Here is a 27,291-nt window from a genome sequence, read left to right as displayed (position 1 = left end):
GCGGTGCGTATGGTCATGTCATTCTCGCCAAGGATCAAAGCAGTTTGAAGCTCACAGCCTAGCTCGCGCATAGGACTTCCAGTCAAAATGGATGAACTCATCTGAGTTTGATGTATACACCACTTTCTGCACGCGAGATTCAGTGTTACGAAAATCCGGGTTTTATGAAATAAGTTTCATGTCATTTTCCTTCACTTTGATGCTTCAGATTAAACCACCATTTGCCCTGCTGGCGCGCGATAATCCACCCCTCTCTGCTTCCACTAATGAAACCGAACTGATTGCAGCCGCAGACTTGATTATTTCGATGGTTATCGGTGATTATAAGTGACAGAAGGACGGCACGCCACGTCTGCGCCACGTCTTCTCTTCTTTAATTCACAAGTATCGGAATGTCTCGAGTCACGCCGTCTTCTGCCCATCCGATTACATGTTGTCCAGGAGGATCTGTCTCTGGGGATCCAGCAGTGACAGCTCCAGCGCCTCTCCCCTGGGCTTCCCAGCACTTCAGCAGTTGTAGCCTAAAACGTCCTGTTTCCTTGTACGTTTTTTTAAAAATAATCATTTTAATTTGTTCTACAAGTCACGTTTACGTCAATGACCTGTAAGTTCTATAGCAAAACAATGTTTTCAGGACCCCCATTCACATGTTTAATGTGTAAAAGCAAATTTGGTATGATTATGAAATTATGAGAGCGAAAAACAGCCAGCTATCATTTATGCACTATAGTAAGGATCGCCTGAGGTTCCTATATGCGCATTCTTTTTCATTTGTCTTGCCTCATTTACGGTTATTTTACAAATTAGAGAACATTTAAACCGACAGCATTGCATTGACCCATTTATTTTGATGTACATCGTAATACTGGGAGATGCCATCATCTCCACTACTAAAGCGGGGGTTTGCATGCCGCTGGGTCACCCAACTTCACTGCGGAGCTCCGCAACTCGCCCTATGCATCTCCACGCCACACCACCAAAGCACCCACACCACGGCAACACCAACCACCCCATACCACCGCGCTTCAGCTGATGTTAGAAAAGTGTCGGTCATCTCCAGCTGCCAGACACAGACAAACCCCGCGAGTTCCAATTTCCTCATAAAAGTGTGACACGTGTAAAACAGTAACCCGAGAAGCCATTAAGCACCTACCTTATTCGGGATCCTACAGGGCTGGCGTGTGCTCACCGTGCAGCACGCGCTTTGGTGCTGAAAAGAACAGCGCATTCAGCGAGAGCGAATCACAAAAATGTTCTCCGCCACTGTGATTGGTCGTGTCTACACACACGCACGCACACACACACACACACACACACACACACTTTTTACCCAGTAAGGAGGCATGCAGTCAAACTACAGAAAATGACTTGATTCTAATTATTTTATTAATGGGACTCATACTGAAGACCGACACCTTCCTTCACGTGGCGGAAATTCTTCAGCGCGACGGGAAACCGTCTCGCATCCTAAAATATTAATTTACCTCCCGCACGTGTTCTTAGCCTTCACCCTTTAATATTTCCGGCAGGACACGGACTTTGGCCTGCGCGCGCGGCGCACGAACAGCCTTCCGTCACATTGCGATGTAACGCGCGAAGAAAAACAACGCACGTGACGAACACTGCGCAGCGCTGCAAAATGTAAAGCCAATCAGCTCACCACGTGAAGGCATGAACAGCCTCTCCGTCCGCGTGGAGTGCTGCTGCCCTCTCGTGAGGACCAAGTGGTAGGACAACCTTACTTTTATCTCTAGCGCTGCACGACCACAACACGGCGCAGATCGTTTAAAACACGGGCGTGCACTAGCACGTCGCGATTAATCACTCGCGTGCATTAACAACACGTCGCGATTAATCAGTGGCGTGTATTTGCGCGTCGCGATTAATCACTGGAGCGTATTAGTACGTCATGATTAATCGACAAATAAACGCGACCCAAGTGTTCCAGACTGCTTTATTGGCGCTAAAGCAAAACTCATAATTGAATACATTCATTTAGCCTGTGAGAAAAGTTAGACCAGAGGCGTCGCCCTTCCTCACGGAGTCTAGAGAAATGACAAGACCCCGTAGGTGAGGAAACCGGCTGCACGTGCGGTTCGAAACAAGCGCCGTGTCCAAAAGCACGGAATGAGTAAGATGGCAATTTCATCCCTCTGTAGATATCTGCATTAAACACACGTCAACGTCAAACGATGGCAGCTCTTCCCGTTTTGACCCGGAGTTTGTCTTGGAGCAAATACTCCCTCAGGTTAATACAGTTCAACTTAAAAAAACAAAACACCCCCCCCCCCCCAAAAAAAAACAAAAAAACAAAAAACAGAGGCTGTGTTGTAGTTCAAGGGCACAGAAAAATACTGTAAAAACATTCCAGTGGTGTTGAGTCCTAAGCACATGGCATCCTCCAGCACTAAAGGAAAAAACTGGGTCCAGATGCAAGCCCAAACGGTTGCACTGAGTACCAATGAGAACTGCGTGGTTCGAGCCATTACCGTGCTGGGGCTGCCGACTCTCATGCCTGGTGCACAGGTGAACGGGCTGCACACGCAACGGTACGAGATCGGGCCGCCGGTGTGACGTGCACGTGCAGGACATGAGCAGCCCAGCCAGGAGCACAGAGGCCTTCCCCTCAAGCAGCCGTGTAGTGTTTCAGTCCTCTCTGATACATGGTTCATTCACCAACAGCCCACAGCAACCCAGAATGGCTGTCTTGAACGAAGAGACCACTCCCCCAACCTGGAGGCCCAAAATGCACTTGAGATGAAAAGATGTGCTCAGATGAACCAGTATTGTGGTATGTACAGTCAAGTATATACAATGAATCTCTGTCATGTCTCTCTCTCTGGTCCAGTTCTTCTCCCTCGATACGATTAGCAGCTCATTCCTCCGACATCCTCCAAGACTCTGGTCCTCACCGTCAGGGAGCCAGGACATCATCTAAAGGGATCTGTGAACAGAAGAGAGAGAGAGACAGAGCTGTGAGATAGCTAAGTGGTCAATAATTAGCCCTGTTTAAACAGCCTCATCTCTGCGGTGATGCTGGTGCCCCGTGGGACCCTGAGCCACAAGCGGACCGTGACTAAGTGATAATCAAGTGTGTTGTTTTAACCTGCATGCTGCTAAGCACCTGCTTCCAGGAGGATAAAGCAGTCCCTCCACCCTCAGACCCTCCACCCAGACCGCGCTAACAAGCCTGAGCCCACGGTCACGGAGACGCAGCGGATCCATTAACATGTACACACCCCACCCACAACCCCCAGTACCCCCCCCCCCACACACACACACACCCCTCTACCAGGACAGCGTGACCAACAACTGTTCAAACAAGGTCCATGTCTATACACACACACACACAGACTCTCACTCACACAGACTCACTCACACACAAAGACTCACAACAAACCCCTCATCTGCGGGGGGGGGGGGCTAGTGCTGGCGAGTGGCTCACCAGAGCAGGGACTTGGAGCGCGTGCTCACGCCCGCCGTCCTGGCCTCGCCGTGGGCTGCGTTGCGATGGCTCCTCTTGTGCGACTCCAGGTAAACCTTCTTGGCGAATGCGCGGCCACACATGTCACACGCGTGCAGCGAGAAGTTCTTGGTGACTCGCACCTCTGTGCCGTCCTGCACGTCCTGGTCGTGATGGGCGGGGCCATCTGAGCTCTGGGTGCCACGCGGGAACAGGCTCTGCTTGCGGGTGACGGGCGGCGAGGGCCCGGGGCCGTCGGCCTTGCGTCCGTTGACGTCTCCCCTGGCGTGCCGGCGCTTGGTGCCGTCGCCCAGCACGACCTCGGCGGGCTTCTTCACCACGCGGCTCTCCAACACCGGCAGGATCTTGGCCAAGTACGCCGTGTTCTTCTTGTGCACCACGGTGACGTGACGCAGGACGTCGCGCTTGCGGCGGGACTCGTAGCAGCAGACAGGACAGCGGTAGAACTTAATGAAGATGTCACTGCCGTTGTCGGTGTGCAGCTCGATGTGCTTGGCCAGATTCTCCCGCGAGCTAAACTGACGCTTACACAGTTTACAGAACAGCTGCTTGAAGTCGAAGCCCAGGGCGAGTTTGTGTCTGCGCATGAGGGGGCTGGCGCGCTCCGGCCGGCTCTCGTCGTCCGGGGAGCCCTGGCCCCCGTCCTGGGCCCCATCCTGGCCCCCGTCCTGGCCCCTGCAGCCGCGGACGGTGACCTTGTGCACAAAGCGCATGTGTCTCTTCAGCCGAGCCAGCGTGCTGTAGGTCCTCTTGCACAGCAGACACTTGAGGGTAGACAGGTTGTACTGGGGGAGGGGCAACAGGGGCTTGGGGCGGACGGAGGCGGGGCCACGGCGCGGGGAGGCGGAGTCCAGCTCGCCCGGTTTGGTGGCGATGTCAGGTGTGATGAGGTCTCGGCGGAGGCCGCGGTGGACTTCGTCAAAGTGGCGGCGGACGTTGGCTTTGGTGGCGAAGGTTTTGGCGCAGATGGGACAGCGCTTGCCGTCGGTGGAGGGGGGGTGGATCTGGCCCGTCAGACGGTCCTTCATCACCGACAGCAGGCTGATCGGAACCGTGCGCGTCTCCGTGAACTTCCGTAGCTCTTCCAGACGTTGCTTGTGCATCTTCCTGCAGTGTCTGCGCACGCCGCGCCGCGTGTTGAAGTCCTTCCCGCACATGCAGCAGGTGATGACCAGGTCGCGCACACCATCACCTTCCTCCTGGTCTCCTTCATCTTCCTCATCATCTTCTTCTTCTTCGTCGTCACTGTCACTGTCGCTGTCACTCTCCTCGTCCTCGTCCTCGTCGTCGTCCAGGACCACTCCATCGTCTCCGTCCGCCTCCTCCATCTGCTCCTCACTCTGGCCTTCCTCGTCCTCGCTGCACTCATCCTCACTCTCTCCGTCCATCTGTGGCTCCTCCCCCGCTTTTGCCTCCGCGTGGGGCGGTGTAGGCCTGCGCAAGCTCTCTCTGCTGTGGGCGGAGCTCTGATCGTGAGAAGGGGGGCCTCCGCCGTCCTTGTTGACCACATGCTGGTACACAGCGTTGGGGTTGCTCTCCATGGGCTCCAGTCGTACCACATGACCCTCTGGCCGAGGGTACAGGGTCTCCAGCAAGTCTTTAACCGCCAGGCTTTGTCTGTCGCTCCCCGTGTGCTCTACAGGAAACACGGCTCAGTCGTTATTCACATAAACATAACCGCCGGAATTACAGAAACGCGGGTCAGAATACGGACGATCTTTAGCAGGGCAGCAGGGGGCATCGCTGCAGTTGAACGTAGACCAACCTTCTGTTTCTGGCAGTCTGGGGAGGCAGTAGAACTCCTTGTGCGTGATCAGGTTCGGAAGGCCACGAAAGAGACTCCGACAGAGTTTACACTCAAAGATGGTGTCTACCTCCCGGAGCAGAATGTGCCTCAACTGTGTAGTACCTGTAATGGGCCAAGAGGAGGCAGTGTGTAGCCAACCTGAAGATGACTGTGTTCTTCCTGCTCACAGGGCACTCCCCCTTGAACAGCACACGCACTGAAGATCACCAATCACCTGAACCCTGAAAACAAATACCTCTACAAAACCCTTCATCAAATACAATGAATTAGATTAGAATTTGTTACCTGTACGGAAACATTCGATGATCTGGTGGATGCCGGACTTGGATGTGTTCTGCTGTCTCTGCAGTAAGGGAGGGTCTCCAAGCTCAACGCTGTACACTAGACACCAGAACAAACAAGGTAAACACCACCGTCAGACCATACGTCAGACAAAGGTGTGGTCACAACATGGACACCTTCGGGGCAAGACACACTCTGATTAGTGTGAAAGTTTACTGTAGTGATGGTGGTTTTTATTCAGTGAGCACAAGCCAAGGACAGAGAGAGAACAGTGTTGCTAATGAAATATGTGAATGTTAACACAGTCTGGGGTCTCTACTGCGCTCTGCAGGTACCACCCAACAGAGCAAGCGAGCGAGAGAGATTAATGTCTGTCTTCACAAAATATGTTTAAATTAATTTAATTACAAATACAAGTGAAGCCATTAAACTACACGGCGAGCTAACATTCTGATCAACAGCACAGTGATCGAGGGAAACCAGAAGAAGAGTGTGTGTGTGTGTGTGTGTGTGTGTGTGTGTGAGAGAGAGAGAGAAAATGAATGCACAAGCAGGAAACTGCATCTGATGTGGACAGAATCAATATTGTGGAAAACAACGAATGGTATCAACATTTTAGAATCAATGTGTATTTAAAAAATAAATAAATAAATAAAAATCAATATTTTTGACAGACAAGCAGTTACACCCAACATCTGTTTTCTCTGAGGGTGTGTGTACGTGCGCGTGTATGCACGTGTACAGGTACACATGCACGCACACACACACAACCCTGAGTCATGACACCTCCATGTTCCCTTCAAACCCGACCAACTGAATTACTCTTTTTTGAACATCCACATTAACTTTAATGTTAATTAAGCCACATGGGTTCAAATGTTAAAATATTATTCATAACAGATCTGTCAGTGAACTGTAAAACAAAGGGAGATTTAAGATACATAATCTTAACCACAACTGGACATTTGTTAAACCAAACAAAAACTCAGTGTACTGGTGGGTCACATGCACGGTGACCAGAGGAGAGGTCACCGTGGCAACCCTGTACATTCATCTCTAGCCTTTATGGATGTTCCCTGTAGGAACTGCAGCTGACAATCAGAAATCAGCTCAGAGAACATGGCCAGTGTAGAAAGGACAGGAAATTGGGGGGGGGGGAATTAAGCCTCCAAACAGTAGTAACCAAAACAAAACAAAGACACTGCATGTCACCATCAGTGGAAGTGTTCCGACGGAGAGCGTCTACTGTCCCCAGCTGCACATACAGGGGTGACGGAGAGCGTCTACTGTCCCCAGTGTCTTTAATAAAGTCAAGCATTTTGCCCATTTAACAGGGTAAACAAATGTTCAGAAAACGCATTGCTGACAGTTTGGAAAACAACAACCCCTAGTGGCCAGGAGCTCTAATGCAGCCTTTCTGAAAATGTTGTGGTGTGTGAGATGATTTAGTCCCACACACACACCTCAAAAACTCTACTTGCCTGTTGACCAGCTCATCTGCATATTTACCAGAACCAAACAAATTCAGCCCAGAGTGTATGAGAGAGAGAGAGAGGGTGGAAAGGAGACACAAAGGCACCAGCTCTCTACAGGCATACAGTACGATTCACCCCTTTAAGCTCCACCCCATCTGCAGAGCTCCTCCCACCTCCTACACCCAGGGACAGAGCAAGTGAAGCGAGCAGGACAAGGACATGGTGGACATGATTGACGGGACACCAGCCGCGCAGTATGGGGAGGGCCGTCAGCCTGGTGAGGAGGTTCTGACACGAGAGGGGCTTGGCATTTCAATCCGCATCACTTCTGATCCCTCCAATCAGACGAGGGGAACCACCAGAGCCAGCCTCACTGGTCATACTGGTCCCAGAATAACGCTCTGCTGGTCATACCGGTCCCAGGCGCCACTATTCAGTGCAGACGCAACATAAGTGACCTACGCAAAAGCTCCGAAAGGGGGAGCGGCTTCTCACTTCACTGTCCTGACCAGCAACCTCAGTCATGTGTGTGTGTGTAGCCTGAAGGGGTGGGGTTTGACCTGTCCTCTGTAAGGGTCACAGACTCCCTGGCTCCTGCTGTGTGGAGGACAACAGAGCTTAGCGGAATGCTCCTGAATCTCCTCCCACCACCCCTGAGCCAGCAGGCACTCCCAGTCCGTCAGGACCCACTCTGGCTGCGCAGGGGCCATCTGGGTGGGCAGGACACTTACCCGGCGGCTGGCACACCTTGGGCGGCTCATGGCACAACACGTCTGTCTGACAGGACTTCTCATTACTCCACCGCATCTCTGCCGAGAGATCCATGTCCTCCACCGCAGAGCTGGAAATCTGAACAGAGCAAAAACACTGGATCAATGGACGGCAAACTCAGACACCAGGTGGCGGTGTGGAGGAGTACTACAGGGGAGAGCCATAAAGGAACGCCAGAGGAGACGACTAAACGCAACACTATAGTGTAATGATGCGCGTGATGTATGCGCTGGATACATGGCCGGGCTGTAACCCTGCGGCTGTTCCTGCCTCTACCAGGACAGCTTAGAGCTCGTCAGAGACGCGAGACAACACAGAAATGACCCTTGGAAGTTTTCACTACCTCCCACCCCCACTCTCTCGCTAGCATTCCTCCCCCTGCCTGTCCATCTGCCCCTCCCTCTGTGTGTGCGCGCGCGCGCGTGTGTGGTAAATTCAATCCCCTCTGCCCTTGAAGAAGTGGGGAGGGAGGCAAAAAAAAACAACAACCCAAAACTCCTCCACACACACACACACACGCGCACGCACACAGTCAGCAGTTAGGTAATTTCACACATGCACAACCCCCCCCCCCCAACCCCCACTAACACCCCCCCACTAACCCACCCAAAACACAAAGAGAGAAGGAGATCCAATCTCCTCACCATTCTCACCTCTGACTGAGACACTGTTATTCAAACAAAACAGCAACTGACAATTAGACTCTAAAGAGCTGAGTGGACAGGAGGGTCCGTCCACGGCACCGAGGTTCACACCTCACATCCAAAGAGCCTTTTCTTTATCTGAGTGTTGTGTAGTGAAGTCTGATCACACTAAAGCACTTTAATTTAATGGATTCATTTCTGAGTGCGTTACAGCGCCCTCTGCTGGTGACTAAACAAATAAATAAATAAAATAATTAAATGCTTACAATACATAAACTTTACTTAGCTCGTGCCTGTGAAAGGTGAACTGAGGTCATGTCATGAGCACCATGTTTACCTCACACCGAAGTCTTTAAAATCACCCACAGAAAGTAAACACAAGGTTCTCTTTCCATAACGGCAACAATGAACATTAGATGGAAAGACAGCCCAACTTTGTAAATGGGACAAAATAGCATCCACTGGCAAAACAGAATACATAAAAAACTAGATAAACAAATAAACTACAATTACCAACTGAAGTGTTTTTAAGTTAACATCTCTATGTTGGTAGCTCACTGTCTTTCTAATGTCTTTTTATCACATAGACATTAACTGTAAGATTACCTAAAGTTAGTTAAATACATCATCTTTAAATCTTCAAGGGTACATAGTTTTGTGACTGCAAGTGAGGACAGACTGTGATTGAGGAGACGATATTGAGGAGAGACAGCAGTGAGTGACATCATATCCCTCATTCTATAAACGCATCATTACAGCAGTGACATCATATCCCTCATTCTATAAATGTGTCATTAATGTCATCCCTGTTCTTGCTCTTTTCTCTTCGTGTTGCGCCTCTACAGAGGAGATTGAGGAAGTGACATATTTTAAACCTTCAGGTGAATGAACACAGCAGATTTGCCCTGGACATCACCTTCATACCCAGAACTGAGGCCCTGCTCTGAGCCCACAGCTGAGCGCACACGGAGGAGACAGACTAAAGACGAGCGCTGCAGGACAACCAGCGACTGGTGTCACCACGAAAGACGATTTGCTTTCTCTGTGGGAGCCAATTGAGTAACGCCAAGTAAACTCCAGCAGTGAAAAATCTGTTTTACACAAAAAAGTGAGGAAATCCCAGGAGCCGTTCAGAGCTACAGGACATTTAACAGGTCAGAACAGAGCAAGCAGCTGGAGATAAGCAAGCAGTCGTTACATGCAAGACAGCGTCATCAAAGTAGTACACGCCTATAAAACTTTAGATTACATATGATGTGAGCAAGGCTGATGTTCAATAACAGTTATCACATGAACACAGCTGAAGGCTGAGTCACTACAGAAGAGCAGCGACTCAGACTCAAGGACTCACAGCAACACACGGACTCACAGCGACTCAATCAACTTGCAGGTCTGGAAGAGACGACCTGAGTGCTTCTTCTGTCTCAGATAAAATAACAAACACATCAGCAATTTAAGACTCCACAGTGGCTGAGAGGCATGTGTTAAGATCACTTGCACAGTGAGCGTGTCTAGATATTTTTGTACTCATGTTTAGTGACATTTTACTAATGATCAATACAAGACCAGGGTAAACCATATGACCTAATTAAAGACAGACTATCTGCCAGGGTTCACATCTCCAGTGTCGCCACACTGCATCCATTCATATACACAGTGCCAGAAAGTGCAGTGTAGGTACTGCACAAGTTATATGACCTGTCATGACCTGGAACAGAAGGGAAAGTAGACAGAAAGACTAACAACAACAACAATCTTCATCCCCCTCACAGTCCTCTATATCTGTATTCACTGTTTCCACCATTCCATCAGGTCTGGGATTCCGGTGAGGGAAGGCTGGGATTCAGCACTTCAGGGGAATCCTACAAGCGGGATTTCGGTTCTCTCCGGCTCTGTGCATTCCACCAGAGTGAGGTACGGAGCCCCACACACAGTGAACGTGCTTCTGGCATGAAAAAGCTCTTTGCAGGAAAATTCCAGACTGTTCATACAAAACACACCGGGCTTGTAAGAGCCACTACACGACTGAGATTGCACCCATCATCAATAACTGGACAGTACAGTGAAACTGCATTCCCGGAAAAGTAAGCAGACGGTACAAACAAAAATGTTTTAGCTCACTGCTAACAATTCCACATTTAACTACAATATTGTAAGCGTTTAATAAATAAACTATTTAATGACAATTCAACATCGTTCACGACGTCACTGGTCACGTGCACGCAGAGGACGCAAACGCCCCGTGAGAATCATTTTCAAAACTGTCGGATTTCAGCGCCTGGAAAGTTTTACAAAAATCACAATCTGAGGTACCGACACACTAAAGCTGCTTAAAATGTCTAGAAGCTGACGAATAATAAAGAAAAGGCCTTTCGGTCTGCTAGTTTCAAAAGCTCCGTGCTAACTCGGGCAAAGGCGTGCAGCACTTCGAACCTCGTTAGAGCTCGTGAAAGCCTCCTCCAGAAGGACCGGACCGACACGCGAGCACAATACTCCGCCCCGCGACGGTTCATTAAGGTTCTCGATTATATCACACGTCGGATTTTCGCCACATTTTGCTAACAAATAAAACGCGAAACCATGCGAGCTACTTACTTGCGCAATGGGCAGGAAACGGGCCGTAACGTCCGTGTCCTGCGCGTGCGAGTGTTCGGTAGGAAACGTGGGTCGACGGGCCGCGCGCGCACCCAGCACCAGTCCGAGCGCACACGAGGCCAACACGAAACCGCCCCGTGTCCGGTAGGTCCGGGTCCGTCTCTGTCTCTTATGCGTTTGGGGAAAGGGATTCCGCGTGACGCAAATGGCACATTATTAGTGACACTAGGAGCGCGTGCGGACCGAGCGCTACTCACACACACTAAACTGCGTCTGCAGTACCGTACAGGATCCGGTGAGCTGCACGAGGAAGAGTAGGTGCACAACTTCGAACCCAGTTCCGTGCGCCGAACCCCGGGCCGGTTTATAATAAATACAAACTATTTTACGCTATCGCGGTTATGTTGTCGCTGCAGGCTGGTTATCTCTCACTAGCTAGCGAGGTGCTCGCATGATCAGGAATGTGGTCTCGAGCACACGATAGCCCTGCTCACATTGTCCTCGTTATGTCCTCGCGAGGACGCATGCCCGTAGCTGACGGTGGAGGTGGGCAGGGGCCAGCGGCGGGGAGCTGGAAGCGCGAGTCCGCGGTGGCGGAGTGCGGTGCCGCCCGCGGCCCACAGAACTTTCACCCGTCAAGAGCGGTACCGAGAAGAGAGTCGGGAGGCATGCGCAAAGCAGCGTGTCGTGCTGGAGAACGTATTTCACGTGCTTCACCACACTCCCTCGGCTGGCAGGCTGCACGGGAGCGCAAAGCACTTCTCCGTTCTCACGATCCCTGTTATCCCCCCAGAGCTCCCCCTACACGCAGCCCTGCGCCGAACCCCGGAGTGACCAGGTTAACGAGATCAAAGAAAAAAAACAACAACCGTAAACCGTAAAGAGGCCCGTTAGACTGCAGCATGGCCGCGAGTGCGCCGTAAACGCGGGCTGCACGCAGGCATGAAACACGAGAGAGCAGCAACAAAATCAGCTCGCGACTAACCCACACTGGTCGTGAAACTCCAACCCCCGGGAAAACAACCGGAACCGCCGCCGTGCGGATTCTGAAGTGCTGCGCTTTGCAACTCGGTGGCACCTTTACCCAGAAGTAGCGTGGCGCACAGGCGCGGTGACCCTTCCGGCTTTGCGCGTGTTCCCCTTAACGACACATTACAGTCGTGAGACTAAGAAGCGCCGCACGGACCGCAGCAACGGTCATTGGAATCTAATCTGGGATTTGCAGCCCGTTAAAGCGCGAGGGAAGGCCACTTTAGCTCGCCGAGAGCGAGCTCGTCCCTGCCATGCTCAGGCAGAACAAGAGAAGGATGACGCCATTTTCTGCACAACAGCCCCGCTCGCGGAGGTAGCGCGAGGTTTTCACAACCCTTCCACCCTCTCCAAGCTCCGCATCAAACGCCGCGGAGTCTCGCCACGAGACCTGTTCTTACCTGCGTGGGTTTTAAACAGCGGGTCAAATCCATTTTTGTTGAGTGCAGAACTGGTTTCGGCCAGGAAGCGCCTTCGAGTTTGCGTCCCTCGAGCTGGGGATTGTTTATTACGCCTCCACGCGCCGACTCGCTCGCGCTCCTCTCGAACAGTTCCTCTTGGCGGGCGTCTTTTGTGCACAGAGTCTCTGCCAACCGTAATTCAGAGCGAGACTGTTTTACTTTTCACTTGTCGAAGAATAAAGTGACGCAATGTTTCACGACACGGGATGATTAATTTTGTCTTCGCATGAGCCTATAGGAACTGTTAGCAGTGTCACACAATTTGTGCTTTCACATTGCGCGCGCATGCCTTTTCCAACTCCGACACGAGCGCTAAAGATATGCGTTCGTTATGTAGGGCACCGCTGACTTTCCCATCAAATTAAGTGACTGAAAATATGCACCAAAAAGTTCCACCGCTGTGAAGGCTCCAGCGTACCAGACAGATAGATAAGTGACTGAATCATTATGATCCAGAGTAACCACAGTACCACGCTCATGGAAAGCCAACAGGTCCGTCACTTAGAGCAAACGCGTATCAGACCAGTTTGATGTTTTCTGTGGAGGACAGGATCTGGGGGCACAAGCTAGCTAGTCCCCAAACATGTATGTGCGTTACTCCTCATTACCCTTCATCATCACCCCTCGTCATTACTGCATATGCATCTTTCTGCAGTTCAGCGCGTGCATTGTAGTTATTTACTTCGTGCAGCATTCAGGTAGAAAACAACATCTGAATGCACAACGAAGTCCTGTCACTGTCCTAAATACACTTTCTGTGTGCAGGTGCTGGTGTCTCGTGGATAATTTCGTTGCTATGGTACCGCAAACTGGGATTCGCGCGCGAAAAGTGAATGAGTCTAAGCACGTGCGCACATATTCCTAGGCCGTGCAAACAGTTGCTTAAACGCGCGTACTCCACAAGGACGTGTCTAGGAATCTGGTCTGCGGGTCCAAAGCGGTAACGGAGTTTCCACCGTAAAACACACCGATGTACCGACTGACCTCCACAGACGTGCACTTTGCAAACACAGCAGTCTACAGGCTGCAATGCTAACAAACTGACATTACAACTTCATATGCATCAACTGATTACTTTGCTTTTCCTCCACGTGGAGCAGGCTGAGGGTATCGCTTATATCACGTAGTCCTCAGTCGTGTCATAAATCACAAACATTTACGCTATTACGGTACTAGACTAACTGCAATATTCAAAACGTTATGATAAAAACCGAAATAACCTCAAAGTTAGTTTATTATTATTATTAGGTGCTCCTTTAACAGGAGCTACTCTGCTTTAGGCTGTAAACTGAGGTCATCCACGCGAGGGCTGACGTGTGTTGATGACGACACAGCCGCGCCCTTTATAAGAGCGGGTGCACGGCGCTTTCACTCACGTGCACATGTATATGACGCTCCAAACGCTTCTAGAGAAACAAGGAAAATCACGACACCTGTGAAGCAGGTAAAAATGTATTTATGTAACAGCTGAAATTCAAAACAGCCAAACCTGAAAATACACATCTAGTTCATTTGTTGTGAATGCACTGGAGAACAGAAGCAAGAGAAACATGGAACACGCTGGACAGGTGGATCAGTTTTCCCTATCAGACTGTTGTTTATGTGAACACCTGTAGGGCTGTTTGAACTCGAAAAGGTTTTGGAGTATAAAAAACAAGACTTTATATTATCCACTCTTAAAGAGCTTTAGGTTTTTTCAAAGTTGAGTTGTAGACAAGGTAAAACCCCTTCAGAATTAGGCTCGACTGTCTCAGACAAAAGCAGTCAGAATTTTTTCACCACTGATATTCAGAAGCAAACAGCAAAAATAATTAAGTCAGACACACACACCAGTGTTAGCACATGTGCTCGACAGATCAGGGCCAGGAGCACCAGTGCTGAGATCAGACGAAGGTCAGGCCGAGGCCCGCACTACCGTCTGGCGATCAGTACTGGTTTAAGATGGTGAGGGGAACTGTACCTTTGTGATGACTGAACAGAGAAAGTTGCTGTTTGGCGCTGTACTGTGTCTAAGACTCAGGAAGTGTTGTCTTCTTCCCAAGATTATACACAGATTATATAAAGTGGGGAATTTTTGTATCGTTCCCAGTCATGACAGTTATGCTGAGATTAATCAAATTAAATATCCATTAGGACACACCACTGGATTTGGAGGTCTGGAAACTCAAATAAACACACTTCCTGGCACAGTATGAAACATTAGTTTCAGTGAAATACAGTGGAGAATAAAAACAGGTCCAACAGGTTAAATTCACTGGAAGACCTACATTAAACTAACGAACCAACACTTATTCTGATCACTGAAGGGCCTGGATAACAGTGTTGTTGGTAAACACGCTTCTCCTGTCAGAAACACAGGAACCTGGAGACCCAAACCTCCATTCTAGAGCGGACGTGCTCAGTGCCGATCCTCTGAAGCACTGGAGACACCCCCCACCACACAAACACACCACTGTCGGCTCCAGAGGAGTTGTAAACCTCCACCGTGAGGAGAATCAGGTGTAGGAATGCACATTGATCACATCAGCCTGTGCATGTGCATGACAACATCTGAAAACTGTGTTGTTAAGGGGTTCCATCCATCCCCCAAAAAACAAACAAACACAAAAGCAATCCTAGAACCACCTTCACTAGGATGTGGCTACTGCTGGGATTAATGAAATGTTTGGGAATAAACCATTCTTGAGATTCACCTCATGGTTTTCCTTTAGTTACTTCAACATTGAGAACAATATGGTAAAATCTGCTAGTAAAAGCAACAAATGCTCTTCATGCAAAAGAAAATGTGAAAGACACGTTAACGCCTTCATTCTCTTACACGCACGCACGCTCACACCACCAGAGTGACTCCTGAATATTCTGTGGAAACATTCTCCCACCCTCCCGGCTGGGCTGGGTTTGTGCTCTGCTGGGTTTCCGTGATGCTAAGGCAACACTGTAGTGACGGTCTGGTCTACAGCATGTGTGGGGTCGTGCGGGACCAGTGTATGCTTCCGTAACGTCTCCATGTTCACCATATTCTGACTTTCCAAAAAGAGGAGCAGGGGGCCACGGGTACGTAACCACGTTTAAGATGTTTATTTACTGGATTGACGTGTAGGACCAATCAAAATCAGGGCTTATGTGAGCAGACGATCAGCTGTTCCTTACAAATAAACCACATTTTAAAAGACGTATAAAGTAAAAATTTAAATCAGTTGTCATAAAAGACCACTAATTCACTAGACACTTTTCAGCAGTTCTGATGTATCCAGACATACTTTCCTGAAGATCAGTCTGTTTTAGAAAATACCATTTAACAAGCCAGATGTGCAGAACACGTGGGAATCTGGTCAAACGCAGATGTTTCCACACAGACTGGTGCTTCACGTCTAGAATTGTCAGATTTCACTGCTGTTTGTTTACTTTAGAGCCTAAAAGGTCGTTTAATCAGAGTGATGGTGGTAGGGTCTGAGCGTCAGGAGAGTGATGACAAACTATTTTGGCACATGCATGCGGTACAGCTATATAACAGACAAGACCCCAACCCTCAGTGCGTCAGAGCGACCCCATCACCTCTGGGACTGGGCATCTTTAAACCTTGTTAAGACGCCAAACAATGAATCATACAGAAGGTTACCTTCACTGTCCTGTCTGGCCAAACACTTCTGTTAAGCAGATACACTCATGCTGAGAAGCAGTCGCAATCAGTTGTGGTGTGCAAGAAGGTAGGACCTAAACTAGCGGTCAACACACCGTAAAGACAGCCACTCAGTGTCTGGTGACTGTAGAAACCAAACAAACCTCTGTGGGAAACACTCGTCCTGCAAACAGAACAAGTCCACAGAAAGGAGGACACAAGGCCACCCCAACATATACCTTCACTCCAAACAGGCCTCTGCTGAGAAAGCTGTACAAATATCTTTGATTCTCAACATATATTCGATACTCTTATAGATAGAAACATTAAATTCCTGTTGAAGGATGAAAAGTGCAAAAAAGCATTAAACTGTAGGATTTACATCTCCAGGAGATACATTTTTCAGACACCAGACATCAGACTGGTGACGGAATTCTGCTCTGTAGGGAAGTTCTAAGGCTAGGAGCTGCCTTCACCATCATAGTCTTCGTCAACCCTGAATCAGATCTGGCTTACGAAGCTACAATCAGTACAAGTTTACTAAATAAATGCCAAGGAAACGTACTGTTACACTGGGATTACGCATCAAACAGGGAAGAGAAAAATAAAGGCTTTCCTGAAGCATATTCAGTCTGACCAATCAGAACGCTGGTGATGAGCAGGTGAGGGGAGTGTGCACCCGCTCACGTGCCAACCTGTCCACGGACGTCAGGCCTCCTCCGCTGTAAAGGGTGCCATTTTAATTTTAATGTCATCTTGATCCTCACAACTTGATCTCATTTCCTTCTCCTGATGGAAGCTTTTTGTCGTCAAGAGCACAGGTTTTCTGCGTCTGGCCGACCACGAGACCTTCGAGCAAAAGAATACCGAGACCTCTTCAGTACAAACTGTGTGAACGTCTGAATATAATTAGGGAAGACGGAAACCTGTAGACTCCGTTAGCTCCGAGAGATACTAACAATAAATACAAAAAAAGGATATGTATTCATTTTCCAACAATAAGCTCTCTATAATACTTAAACTTTTATAAGGACATACAAATATAATTTCACGCAATGCCATAAGCCCTACTCATGTCAGTTAGAAAATTAATAAAGAATGATAAATTATTATACAAAATGTAACACTATGCTAGGCTGCGTTACAACATTTTCCTCAGCAATACTTGTGACAAAAAGAAAATACTCAAAAACCTGAATTCATCTTTAGAAAAATACAGCTCGCCAAAATGTATCTATAAAATATTCCCAAAGGGTTTTCTTTGTTTGTCTGTTTGCTGGTTTTGCCCATAGCTGCCTGCGCCCGTCCAGTCTGGTCCGGTCCGGTCGCGGCGTGCTGGGACAATCAGGGCACTTTAGAACAGTGTGCATGCAAGTCTGCACCCACGGCTGCGCACACTAACCCCCCACAACCAGAACCTCCTCGTCCTTGGCGCGCCTGTCGGACCAGGACGCCAGACACACACCGAGGACTCTGCATGTCCACGGTTTGCGAAGGGACACCAATGTGGAAGCTGTTTTAAAGAGAAGTTCCTTTTAAAGGACAGACCCTTCAGGGTAGGCGCTTCAAACAGAGGAGGTGGTCATGCTGGGCGCAGCTGCGGGACCCTCGGACGGACGGAGGGACGGAGGAGAGGGGGAGGGGGCTGTCCGTCCCCGTAGGCCGTGGGACCACAGCACAGCGAGACAAGTGTGGCAGCAGAGCAAACAGGACACACGCACAGACAAATGCATGCACACCAATGTGTGTGTGTGTGTGTGTGTGTGTGTGTGTGTGTGTGTGTGATGGGCTCCACCACATACTTGCAGCACAGTATGAAGGAGGGAAGGTTGCTTGACTCAGATGGTGAGTTTCAGACAGTGATACACCTTGGGCTGGAAACACACGGAAGAGTTGTACTCGTGTGTGTGTATGTAGAAGAGTTGTACTCGTGTGCGTGTGTGTAGAGAGACAAGTTTTAAAGCGAAATTTGATTCAGTTCGTTCAGTACAAATAGCTGTAGGACTGAGCCTGCCTTGTAGCTGTGTGACGGCACTGACAGTACAGCTAAATCTCACCAGGGGAGAGCGCTGTGGGACACCTCAGGCACTGAGGACAGCAGCCCAGCGCTGCTCTTCCGGAAGATTCCGTCGAGCACTGTTTTGGTGACCTTGCTGGATCTGCTGGAGCTGGAGCCAGTCATCCTACGCTTCCGACCCTCGGAGGAGGCGCAGGGAGACGGACAGGGATTGGAGATCCCGCCGTGAGGAGGCTGGGACAGCGGCTCCGGGTCGGGGGTGCACTGCCCGCCCACCTGCGGCTTGGACCTGCCACCCAGTGCTACTGGACCGTTACTGATGTGGGCGGAGCCTGGCGGTGGGTGGCAGGTGTTCCCATTTTTCCGGGAGGTGCTGGCATTGGTGGTGGGAGGCGGCTTACGCTTTTTGACCGCCACCCCTTCCCCCGGAGCTCTTGCCGGCTTGGCCGGTTTACTCTGGTGCAGCTTGGGGGCGTGGTCTGGGTCCCGCACGCAGAAGACACCAGCGCCGTTATGGGAGAAAGGGCTGGAGTAGGAGACCATGGAGACCCCTTCATAGGTGGAGGCGTGGGTGGAGGCCGGAGGTGGGGAGGGTGTGGGAGGGGAGCTCCGAGCAGACAGCTCCGCACACACACTCACTACACTCTCAACTGCCAGGGGAACTTTCCTACCAAACACAGGATATGACATCATCAGGCTGTGGCAGGAAGTGTGGTAGAAAATTGCTCCGAGGAAAACAAAACCAAAAGGGCATGTGCACGTGTGTGTGTGTGTGTGTGCAGACTCACCTCCACATCTGAGCGCTGACGTGTTTCTCCACCATACAGTGCAGAGCGATCCTCACTCTGTCCCAGCGTCTGTCAAACACGTAGTGACCCCTCCCCACCACGCGACTGCTGAAGGCACACCACTGACCAGCAGAGGGAGACACAGCACAGGAGCGAGAGAGCAAGCGAGAGAGAGAGAGAGAGAGAGAGACTCCTTCAGTTTTGTAGAAACTGCTACAAGTGCTTCCATCAAGCTACATCAAGTCAAACTGATTAAGGTTTATGTGTGGACCAAATGTCCTCCTCTGTGACCACAGGGGGAGGAGCTACAGTGACCCTGGGCTCCACACTCGGAGACACAGTTCTTACACTGAGGGGCCGTGGGTGGTGCATATAAGTATGACACCATGGTTTCTCCATCTCCTCCACCAGCTCAGAGTCTCCGTCATCGCTGGAGATACGGGCATCGCTACCAAGCCTCCGCCAGCTGGGTATGAGATCTGCGGCAGGGGCGGGGGCAGGGGCAGTACCAGGGGCGGAGCTCAGTACCACTGCACCACCACTGCCACAACCTCTGTACACACAGAACAGACCAATGAGAACTGAGGAGAACAGGAAAAGGAGTGAAGAGTGAGTGGGTTTGGAGTGTGAGGAGTGAGTGGGTTTGGAGTGAGGAGTGAGAGGGTTTGGAGTGAGAGGAGGCAAGGTGAGACATGTCACACATGGCTTTATGAAGTTCTGCTGTTCTCTGGTTCAGGTGGTCCATACCTGTGCATGTGTGCACTGGCCAGCCGCAGTTTAAGAGTGGGCGTGGTCTTGCCATTATGACAGCTTGACGGTAGACTGGACGAGGTGCCGACTGACTGGGACGACTGAGCTGATTGGCTGTTCACCGCTTCCTTGTCCTTAGCCCGCCCCTTGTGCTCTGCCAGGAGAACATCAAAGTCCTTCCTCCTTCCTGTGACCGCACGGCGATGTGTCATAGAGTGGGTCTGCACACGACATCATCGTCAGCCAGGAAGAAACCCACCAAACAAAAACCACACGCAGACACACGACCCGGTTCCCAGTCAAACCCACCTTGCAGGTGAGGGATCGGGTGCAAGGCCGTTTGGTCTCTGCGTCCAACACTCCGCAGTGTTTGTTCGGATCGTAAATTCTTCCTGAACACACAGTTGATTACTTTGTTAATCTTTTTTTTTTAATCCACTTTATAAGGTAACATTTCTTGGTTGGTTCCTGAACTGTTTCAGTGCTGAACTAAGTCCTAAAATACATTCCTGTAGTATGTTTGAAAATTGTCAGTTAATACATTTTTCAAACACTGACTTCATCTGACAAAGTTAGCAGGGGATTATTATATTATTCAAGTGTTAATGCTACAATTTTAGACAAAGAAAAACTGCAGAGTTATAAATTACTGAAATTCCACTCAATCCCAGTGAAATGACAGGATTACAACCACTGATCTTAGGGGATCACAGCTGTCTTTTAACAGCATTTACACGTCTTGCCAAACTTATCTAATCTAACCACAAATGAAGAAACAAATCAGAAAAATGGTTCTGAAGTGTGTCTCCGTCGACCTCAGTGGTGTGTGTATTACACACCCCCCCCAGCACAAACTAACGTGGTGACTGATAGTCAGGCACACCTCTTACAGTGCATCACACAGACACAACATGGTTTTGACTCCCGTTGTAGTTCTGCTTCACATTAGTATGTAAAGGGTTCGTCCACACACATACAGATGTTTAATTAATAATGCCATTGACCGTTTGGAGGAGGGTCAGGCTGTTATAGGCCCGCCCCTGGAGTGAACATCAGATGTCACTGGTCAGAGGTCCTGTCATTTTGCTACCAGACATCCCTTACAGAACCCTTCCCACTGTCCCCAGCAGGGGCGTGTCTACAGCCAAACTAATGAGCAGTTTGGCTCAGTTCCACTCTCAGACAGAAACGTGTCGTACACTGACCTACAATATATACATCAGAATAAATCAATGGGTCAATGCTTTTTATTTTACTGTATTTATAACATATGAAATTTGTTTAGATTTTTGTATTTACACTTTGCACACACAAATAAAAAATTGTGTTTTTTCAACAAACGTGATATGACTGTGGTTATAGCCAGTAGTGTCAGAACAGTCCATCTGTTTCATAAAAACACAGATTTACGATCGATTACAGAGACACCACAAAGTACAACCAGTGGGGTCACAAGGTCAGATTAAACTGCCTAAAAACATGTAGTAGATAAGACATTAGTAGTAGATTAGATGTTAGTAGTAGATTAGACGTAGATTAGAGGTTAGTAGTAGATTAGATGTTAGATGTTTCAATCATCTGGGGTCCAGTTACCTTGTAGTAGTTATTATTGTACAGTTCTCCTTACGCAGTATTATACATCCTGTTGTGTGTACTGCCCTGTTACAGTGTGTTTACACAAGTCTAAAAGGCTAAATGTTGTGCTATGGATCACACATCAACATTAGTTTTGCAATACTGACCCCAACCCATCTTGAAGCATTGATAGACAACATTAAAATAACAAAACAAAAATCACATAATAATAAAAAAAAAAAAAAAAATAATAATAATAATAATAATAATAATAATCCCCCCCTCACCTGACACTCTCCTATGCCTGCTGGCTTTAGCTTCATTTGGATGCTTCCTGTCTGGAGGGGAGGGAGGGACAACAGGTCTCCTGTCCAATAAGGACGAAGAAGGAGAGGAAGCAGGTCTTCTGTCCAATAAGGACGCAGAAGGAGAGGCAGTGAGTCTTCTGTCCAATAAGGACGCAGAAGGAGAGGCAGTGAGTCTTCTGTCCTGTGAGGAGGGAGAGGGGGCAGGCCGTTTGTCCAGTGGGGACTGTGAGGGGCTGGGCCGTCTGTCATTTAACGACGGGGGTGTGGCAGAGCGGCTAGTTACGGGGCCGCGGCCATTCAGAAGCTTCTCTTGGTTCTTTTGGGACGCTGGTGACATGAGGGCAGACTTATAAACGGATGGGGATGAAGATGGAGTTGAGGAGGAGGAGCCAAGTGTGGAAGAGGAGGAGGGGACTTTGACGTGTGCGCCCTCTGATTGGCTGAAACATGGCATCTTCTCCAGACTCACCACAGGTAAGGACATGCTGCAGAGAGAGAGAGAGAGAGAGACAGAGAGAGAGGGGAGAAAGAGAGAGTGTGTAAAAGTGCATCATGCGCCGCCTTATTTTCACTCTTGACAGAATGTTACAGGAGAGGCGGGACAATGTCTGGTGTGGGAGGGGCCATGTCTGGTGTGGGAGGGGCAAGACACCCACCAGGCTCTCGGGCGCCCTCCCTTGGGTGGGTACACAGCGAGCGGGGCTCTGCTGAAGCGGGAGTGCGGGTAGTCGCGAGGCACGCGGAATGCCACGGGGTCTGCCTCACCATGACCCAACGAAATCTTACACTTCAGTGGGGCTTGGGAAGAGCTGGGAGGACTGCGTCTCCTCTCTGGAGAGCACACACACACACACACGGCAAAGGATTTTAGGGATTTTACAGAACATCAAAAATCTTGCAGAAGTGTCATTAACTACCAAAGTTTTTTTAAAGATCTTAACTTATTATTATTAGCATCTTTTTATGTTATTATTATTAAGTTAGTATTATCATCAATTCAGTAACATGAAAATAAGACTGGCCAGGTTATATTTATTTCCTAAGGAGCATTTATGGAGCATAAAGTTTATACCCTGATATAAAGTGAACTTGGTCACTTCTGTCCAATCAGAAAGCAGCTCTACACTAGAACAGGTCAGAAGATGTCTGGATGTAGACTGACATTTAAAAATGTTGTTTATATTACACGGCCTGTTATTGGCTAGCAGTGAGTACACGTACATCTACCATCAGTCTTGATATCAGTTCTCTTCAGAAGCTGAATTTTAAAAATTACATTTTCAAAACAAAGTAAACATGTTAAGACTAAAACTTTAATTTTAAAATAATTACTATATTAAAAAATTCTCAGAAAACAGCTGATCAAATTGGCACGCAAATATATACAGGCTGTGTGTGTGTGTGTGTGTGTGTGTGTGTGTGTGTGTCCCCTGTACTTACGGTTCTTGTTATGCATGATTTGGGGGGCTTTGGCGTGGAGAGAGACTGTCCTCTAGTCACTGTGTGCCACTACTCTCCTGCTACCTGCAAATCCACAAAACACCATCACCAGCAAGCGCACAAAGCACCTGGATATTACATCAGCATCCAATACACAACACGACATCTTTTCCATTCTAATCTTACTTCACACACATTGTTTATAACACATGTAGGTACTACTACTGACCAGCACCACAGAATAAAGGTTTACTTTTAAATATAATAAACATCTGTATACCGTCTGGGGGGCACAGACCAATCACTCTGCTCTAGCTGCAGTGCTCCTCCAGAGAGCAGGGGCCCCTGCAGGCACAAGGCCATGTGGGGGGGACTCGTCCTCTGCTGATGAGGGGAAGGAGGTCAGGCTCACCCCAGCGCACTCGCCCAGACGTCAGGCTGGCAGATGTTTAAACAGCACACAGAGTGCAGACACAGGAGAGCAAAGTCCATCTCTCTCCTCCAAACAGAACCCAGGACTGCCGCTCATCACCGGCCCTTTAACGGCACCTCCACATGCCCACCTCCACCCAAACAACAGTGCTATTAACATTCAACTTCACTTTCTTCCAGTTTCAAGGTCACTTCAGCAGCTGTAAACAGCACAGAAACAGCACGACTACGTTCTGAAAGTCTGATAATTTAGAACAACATGTCCAAAATGTCAGCTCAATAACCTCTATATGCACACGTTTAAACATGCTCGCACGCACACGCAGACGTGCCCCCACAAGCATACGCACACAACAGTGCCACTGTTTACATCCGGTCTGCAACTGCAGGAAGACAGTCTTAAGCCCTGCCCCAGTTCTCTCACACACACACACACACACACACACACACAGCCAGAGCACCTCAGAGCAGATGACCTGCACCAAGAGTGAAGCAAGCAAATGAACCATGAGGTCTGGGGTAAACTAAAGCAAAAATAAACATGTCTGTATGTGAATAAGACATATGCTGGCTGCTCACTGCACTCATGCAGGCCATCGGATCCAACAGCTGTCAACCGAAAACAACGAAAACTGATAAAACGAAACAGAAAGAAAAAAAACACTTACATACCCCACCCCACAGCTTCCCCGCCCCGCCCCCTTACACACCCCACCCTGGGGCCCCAGCTCCACACAGCCTGCCGGCCCCACCCCCGTCCACGCTCCAGCTGCCCTCCCAGCCTTACAGCAGGGGTTAATTACATTATTCTCTGAGGGCCAGTATGGAGCCTTGCCTGCCTCCATAAATCAGAGAGAACAACTGATTAAACAAGTGGAACAAGGTCTGCTACTACCAGGCTGGAATGAGAAGCTGTAGGTCTCGGGTGGAGAGTTCGGCCCAACCCTGCATCAAGGCAAATCTTGAACAATCTCCAACAATGTCCAACAGCAGGTTCCTTCAGGTTCACCTCCTGTTCCTCAGAGCCATGGCACAGATGCCGTTAGCTAAGAACTACCGGCAGCTTGATTCTGCTGTCTGGGGTCAAGCGTTAGTAAAGAAACATTGTTCAGTAGCTTCCCTGGGTTCTGCTGGGCAGAATCAGCACATATGCCACTTCAGAAGACCTGCTGAGATGTTCAGGGCTAGCTGAGGATTTTTGTGTAAACAAGGCCTTCAGCAGAGGGGCAATAGCCACATGAAAACCACAGAGCAACTGAGATTCTCCCCTTCAGGACCAAAGACTGCACAGAGAGGTTTACACACACCACTTCTACAGACTCTGGAGAACCCGCTACCTAGCGCAGGCCCCGCCCTCTTACCGTAACGCACAAGGTGGCCCTGATGCCCGACGGCTTGCTTGCAGACATTGAAAACAAGAAGGAGATCCTGATGTGCTGGTAACAGGGCACACAAGTGCACATCTACAGCAGAGACAAACGAGAGAAGCACAGGTTAGAATATGAAACGTTCAGCAGTCGTGAAAACTGTAGGGGGTGGGGAGCAGTTCTGGTAGTGATGACCTGAAGACCTTACACCATACCTGTTCTGCAAGATCAGAGTAAGTCTGACTAGATCACCACTACACTGACACCTGCAGATAACAGGGAAACATGCTTGTGTTTAAAATAACCACACTGCATGGCTCACACAAGATTCTATTATTATTATTATTATTATTATTATTATTATTATTATCATCATCCAATTTGAGTCGAAGCAATGACACGTTTAGTCAGTACCATCCGTATTTACAATTTAATATGCATGTGTGTGTGTGTGTGTGTGTGTGTGTGTGTGTGTGAACAGATGTAAATAACATAAGTACTGTCTACAAACCCCCCCCCCCCCCCGTCCGGAGCGTAGTTATAGAGGTGTAGTTATAGGAGTGTAGTTACTGAGGCGACTACCTCCGCTGCCAAGACAAACGAGCACAACGTGAGCAGCTCGCACGTCCTGGTGCCAGCGCGCGACCCGGGGCACAGACGGCTGGACGCCCCACGGGAGCTCGAGCAGACCTGTCCTCGCGACCGTAGCGGAGTTTAACCGGCCAACAGCACGCAAAGATTTAAACATAAAACAATTACCCAATTAATTACACGTCGCTTTCCCAACGCCTGCTTTAGGGTAAACGTCACTGGATTTGCGTCACTAGACTAGACTTTTGTCACGATGGGAACAGATACATGGTCGCTAATCTTGCCACTAAAGTTGCGTTTGGTGTTGGGAGGTTCGTCTACAGTACTGAACAAAGCACCTGTTGGACCAGCACCCAGACAGGCCAACAGCACGACAGCAGCCCGCGGCGTTACTGCGCACCAACGACCACACGCGCTACAATAACGACTACAGTACAAACTACACGCTCTACAACGACACGCGTTACAATAACGACTACAGTACAGACGACACGCACTACAATAACGACTACAGTGCAAACTACACGCTCTACAACGACACGCGTTACAATAACGACTACAGTGCAGACGACACGCACTACAATAACGACTACAGTGCAAACGACACGCACCGACACGAACAGAAACGCCCACCCGCGCGGGTAGGACTCCCCTCCACCAAGTTTCGTTTCATGCCCGTGCGTGAGGAGCGTGACACACTGGAGGAAAACCCGCTGACTTTAGACTTTACTGGAGGGACCGCGCGGAGTGTGGCGAACCGACGGGCTGTGAGCACGCGCAGCTACAGCCCCTAGGAGCTGGGTGGCTCCTCCACGCAGCTCGAGCGACACGCAGCAAACTTGTGCACACTCCGCGCGCATCAGTCCCAAAGTAGCCACGGGCGCTGGAGCGCATTCCGCCGCCCGCGTGCAGAAGCCGCCGTGTTACGTCGCGATTCCTCCGTGTTGACGGCACGTTGTGTGTTTGGGCTCAGATGCACGCAGGGCTCGTGGTTAGCGCAATCTCAGTTAAAACACTGTCCACAAGTGCAGATGGCCATAAAACGTCGCAAACCCCGCGGCAGCGCGCGCTTACCGTGTCCGGAGAGGAAACGTGCTGCGTTGGTGGAGATGGAGCGCGAGACGTGCACGGACGTGTCCAGGATCGGTTGTTGGCGATCCAGTGTCGCCATTGCTCTTCCTTCTTGTTGCTTGCTTTCCCTTTGCCTTCTCACACAGCAAACGAGTGTCGAAACAAATGACGTAATGTTCGGCAAATATCGGCTGTCTTCGGCGTCGGGCGACAAGAGGCTGTCGGACAGTCTTCGAGTTCACGCGTCAGAGTTTAGGTTTAGTGTCGTAGCACAATACGGTGTCAGGACATCAAAGTCCAATTTAGCTCCCATTTTAAGAAATGAAACAAACATGATAATACAATCAAGTAGGATGTTTCCCCCCGTTAGTATTACGAACTTAGTCAACACAATTATTGTATTACTGTTGTTGTTCAGTACTAGCCCGTAGACCTGGCGCTGCCCGTCATGGCGTTTTTATTGTTCCGTTTGAAGTACCTTCACAAGTGATCGCTAGGTGGCAGCATAACTCCATTTACCACGAAGCTGCTTGTTCCGCAGGCCGGTGCGTGCGTCCCCAACCTGGGTTGTTACTGCTCACATTCATGATGTGCAGCTAAAATAATCACAAACACACACACAAGCAAACCCCCACTGTTCAGGGTAGTAAACGTCTCCTCACAAACAGGTGAAAGAGCATGCAGAGAAAACTACATTGTTACAGGGAGTTTTAGTTAGGTAGGCTTTTCCCTTTTTGAACTCTGACATGTTTTTGGGGCGTTTTTGCTCTCTTTAGGGTGTTTTC

General features: G+C 49.3%; 3 protein-coding genes across 10 annotated transcripts in view; all 3 read right to left on the bottom strand.

Moving 5' to 3' along the window:
- Window positions 1-7,822, bottom strand: part of grm8a (glutamate receptor, metabotropic 8a) — a 166,662-nt gene extending 158,840 nt beyond the window's left edge. For all 5 annotated transcript variants that reach the window (XM_081722569.1, XM_027007489.3, XM_081722572.1 and 2 more), the window contains exons 1-3: window positions 7,780-7,822; window positions 5,577-5,672; window positions 1,154-2,944 (exon numbers count right to left, since the gene is read on the bottom strand). The gene's annotated coding sequence lies outside the window, so the exon portion shown is untranslated. The remainder of the gene's footprint in view (window positions 1-1,153; window positions 2,945-5,576; window positions 5,673-7,779) is intronic.
- Window positions 1,167-7,873, bottom strand: znf800b (zinc finger protein 800b). Its single transcript, XM_081723125.1, has 7 exons — window positions 7,780-7,873; window positions 5,577-5,672; window positions 5,250-5,393; window positions 3,446-5,120; window positions 2,460-2,515; window positions 1,661-1,756; window positions 1,167-1,210 (listed from the first exon to the last, which is right to left on the bottom strand). The coding sequence occupies exons 1-7, from the start codon at window positions 7,871-7,873 to the stop codon at window positions 1,167-1,169; spliced, it is 2,205 nt and encodes a 734-aa protein (XP_081579251.1).
- A 6,115-nt stretch (window positions 7,874-13,988) lies between these two features.
- On the bottom strand, window positions 13,989-26,937 carry atxn7l1 (ataxin 7-like 1). Of its 4 annotated transcripts, XM_081723486.1 has the most exons (12): window positions 26,510-26,937; window positions 25,060-25,110; window positions 24,839-24,940; window positions 23,046-23,129; window positions 22,262-22,436; window positions 21,585-22,090; window positions 20,032-20,114; window positions 19,720-19,943; window positions 19,321-19,525; window positions 18,973-19,094; window positions 18,225-18,851; window positions 13,989-17,016 (listed from the first exon to the last, which is right to left on the bottom strand). In XM_081723486.1, the coding sequence occupies exons 4-12, from the start codon at window positions 23,059-23,061 to the stop codon at window positions 16,977-16,979; spliced, it is 1,998 nt and encodes a 665-aa protein (XP_081579612.1). In that variant the 5' UTR covers window positions 23,062-23,129; window positions 24,839-24,940; window positions 25,060-25,110; window positions 26,510-26,937; the 3' UTR covers window positions 13,989-16,976. The 4 variants fall into 4 exon arrangements, with proteins under 4 accessions (XP_081579612.1, XP_081579613.1, XP_081579611.1 ...); XM_081723487.1 differs by lacking the exon at window positions 25,060-25,110 and having other exon boundaries at window positions 13,989-18,041; XM_081723485.1 differs by lacking the exon at window positions 25,060-25,110.
- Between the last annotated feature and the right edge of the window lie 354 nt (window positions 26,938-27,291).

The sequence above is a fragment of the Electrophorus electricus genome, chromosome 11, assembly GCF_041902795.1.
Source record: "Electrophorus electricus isolate QZ-2024a chromosome 11, ASM4190279v1, whole genome shotgun sequence".
NCBI lineage: Eukaryota > Metazoa > Chordata > Actinopteri > Gymnotiformes > Gymnotidae > Electrophorus > Electrophorus electricus.
The sequence above is the reverse complement of the archived record's forward strand: the minus strand, read 5'-3'. Positions and strand labels throughout refer to the sequence as shown.

Coding starts and splice junctions, on each gene's coding strand:
- znf800b (XM_081723125.1), bottom strand. CDS start 7,873: ATGGATCTCTCGGCAGAGATGCGGTGGAGTAATGAGAAGTCCTGTCAG. Junction 5,673..7,779: donor CAAGGTGTGCCAGCCGCCGG/GTAAGTGTCCTG, acceptor TCTGGTGTCTAG/TGTACAGCGTTGAGCTTGGA. Junction 5,394..5,576: donor CATCGAATGTTTCCGTACAG/GTAACAAATTCT, acceptor GGCCCATTACAG/GTACTACACAGTTGAGGCAC.
- atxn7l1 (XM_081723486.1), bottom strand. Junction 22,091..22,261: donor GGAGGGCGCCCGAGAGCCTG/GTGGGTGTCTTG, acceptor CTCTCTCTGCAG/CATGTCCTTACCTGTGGTGA. Junction 19,095..19,320: donor ACCACCCACGGCCCCTCAGT/GTAAGAACTGTG, acceptor TCTGCTGGTCAG/TGGTGTGCCTTCAGCAGTCG.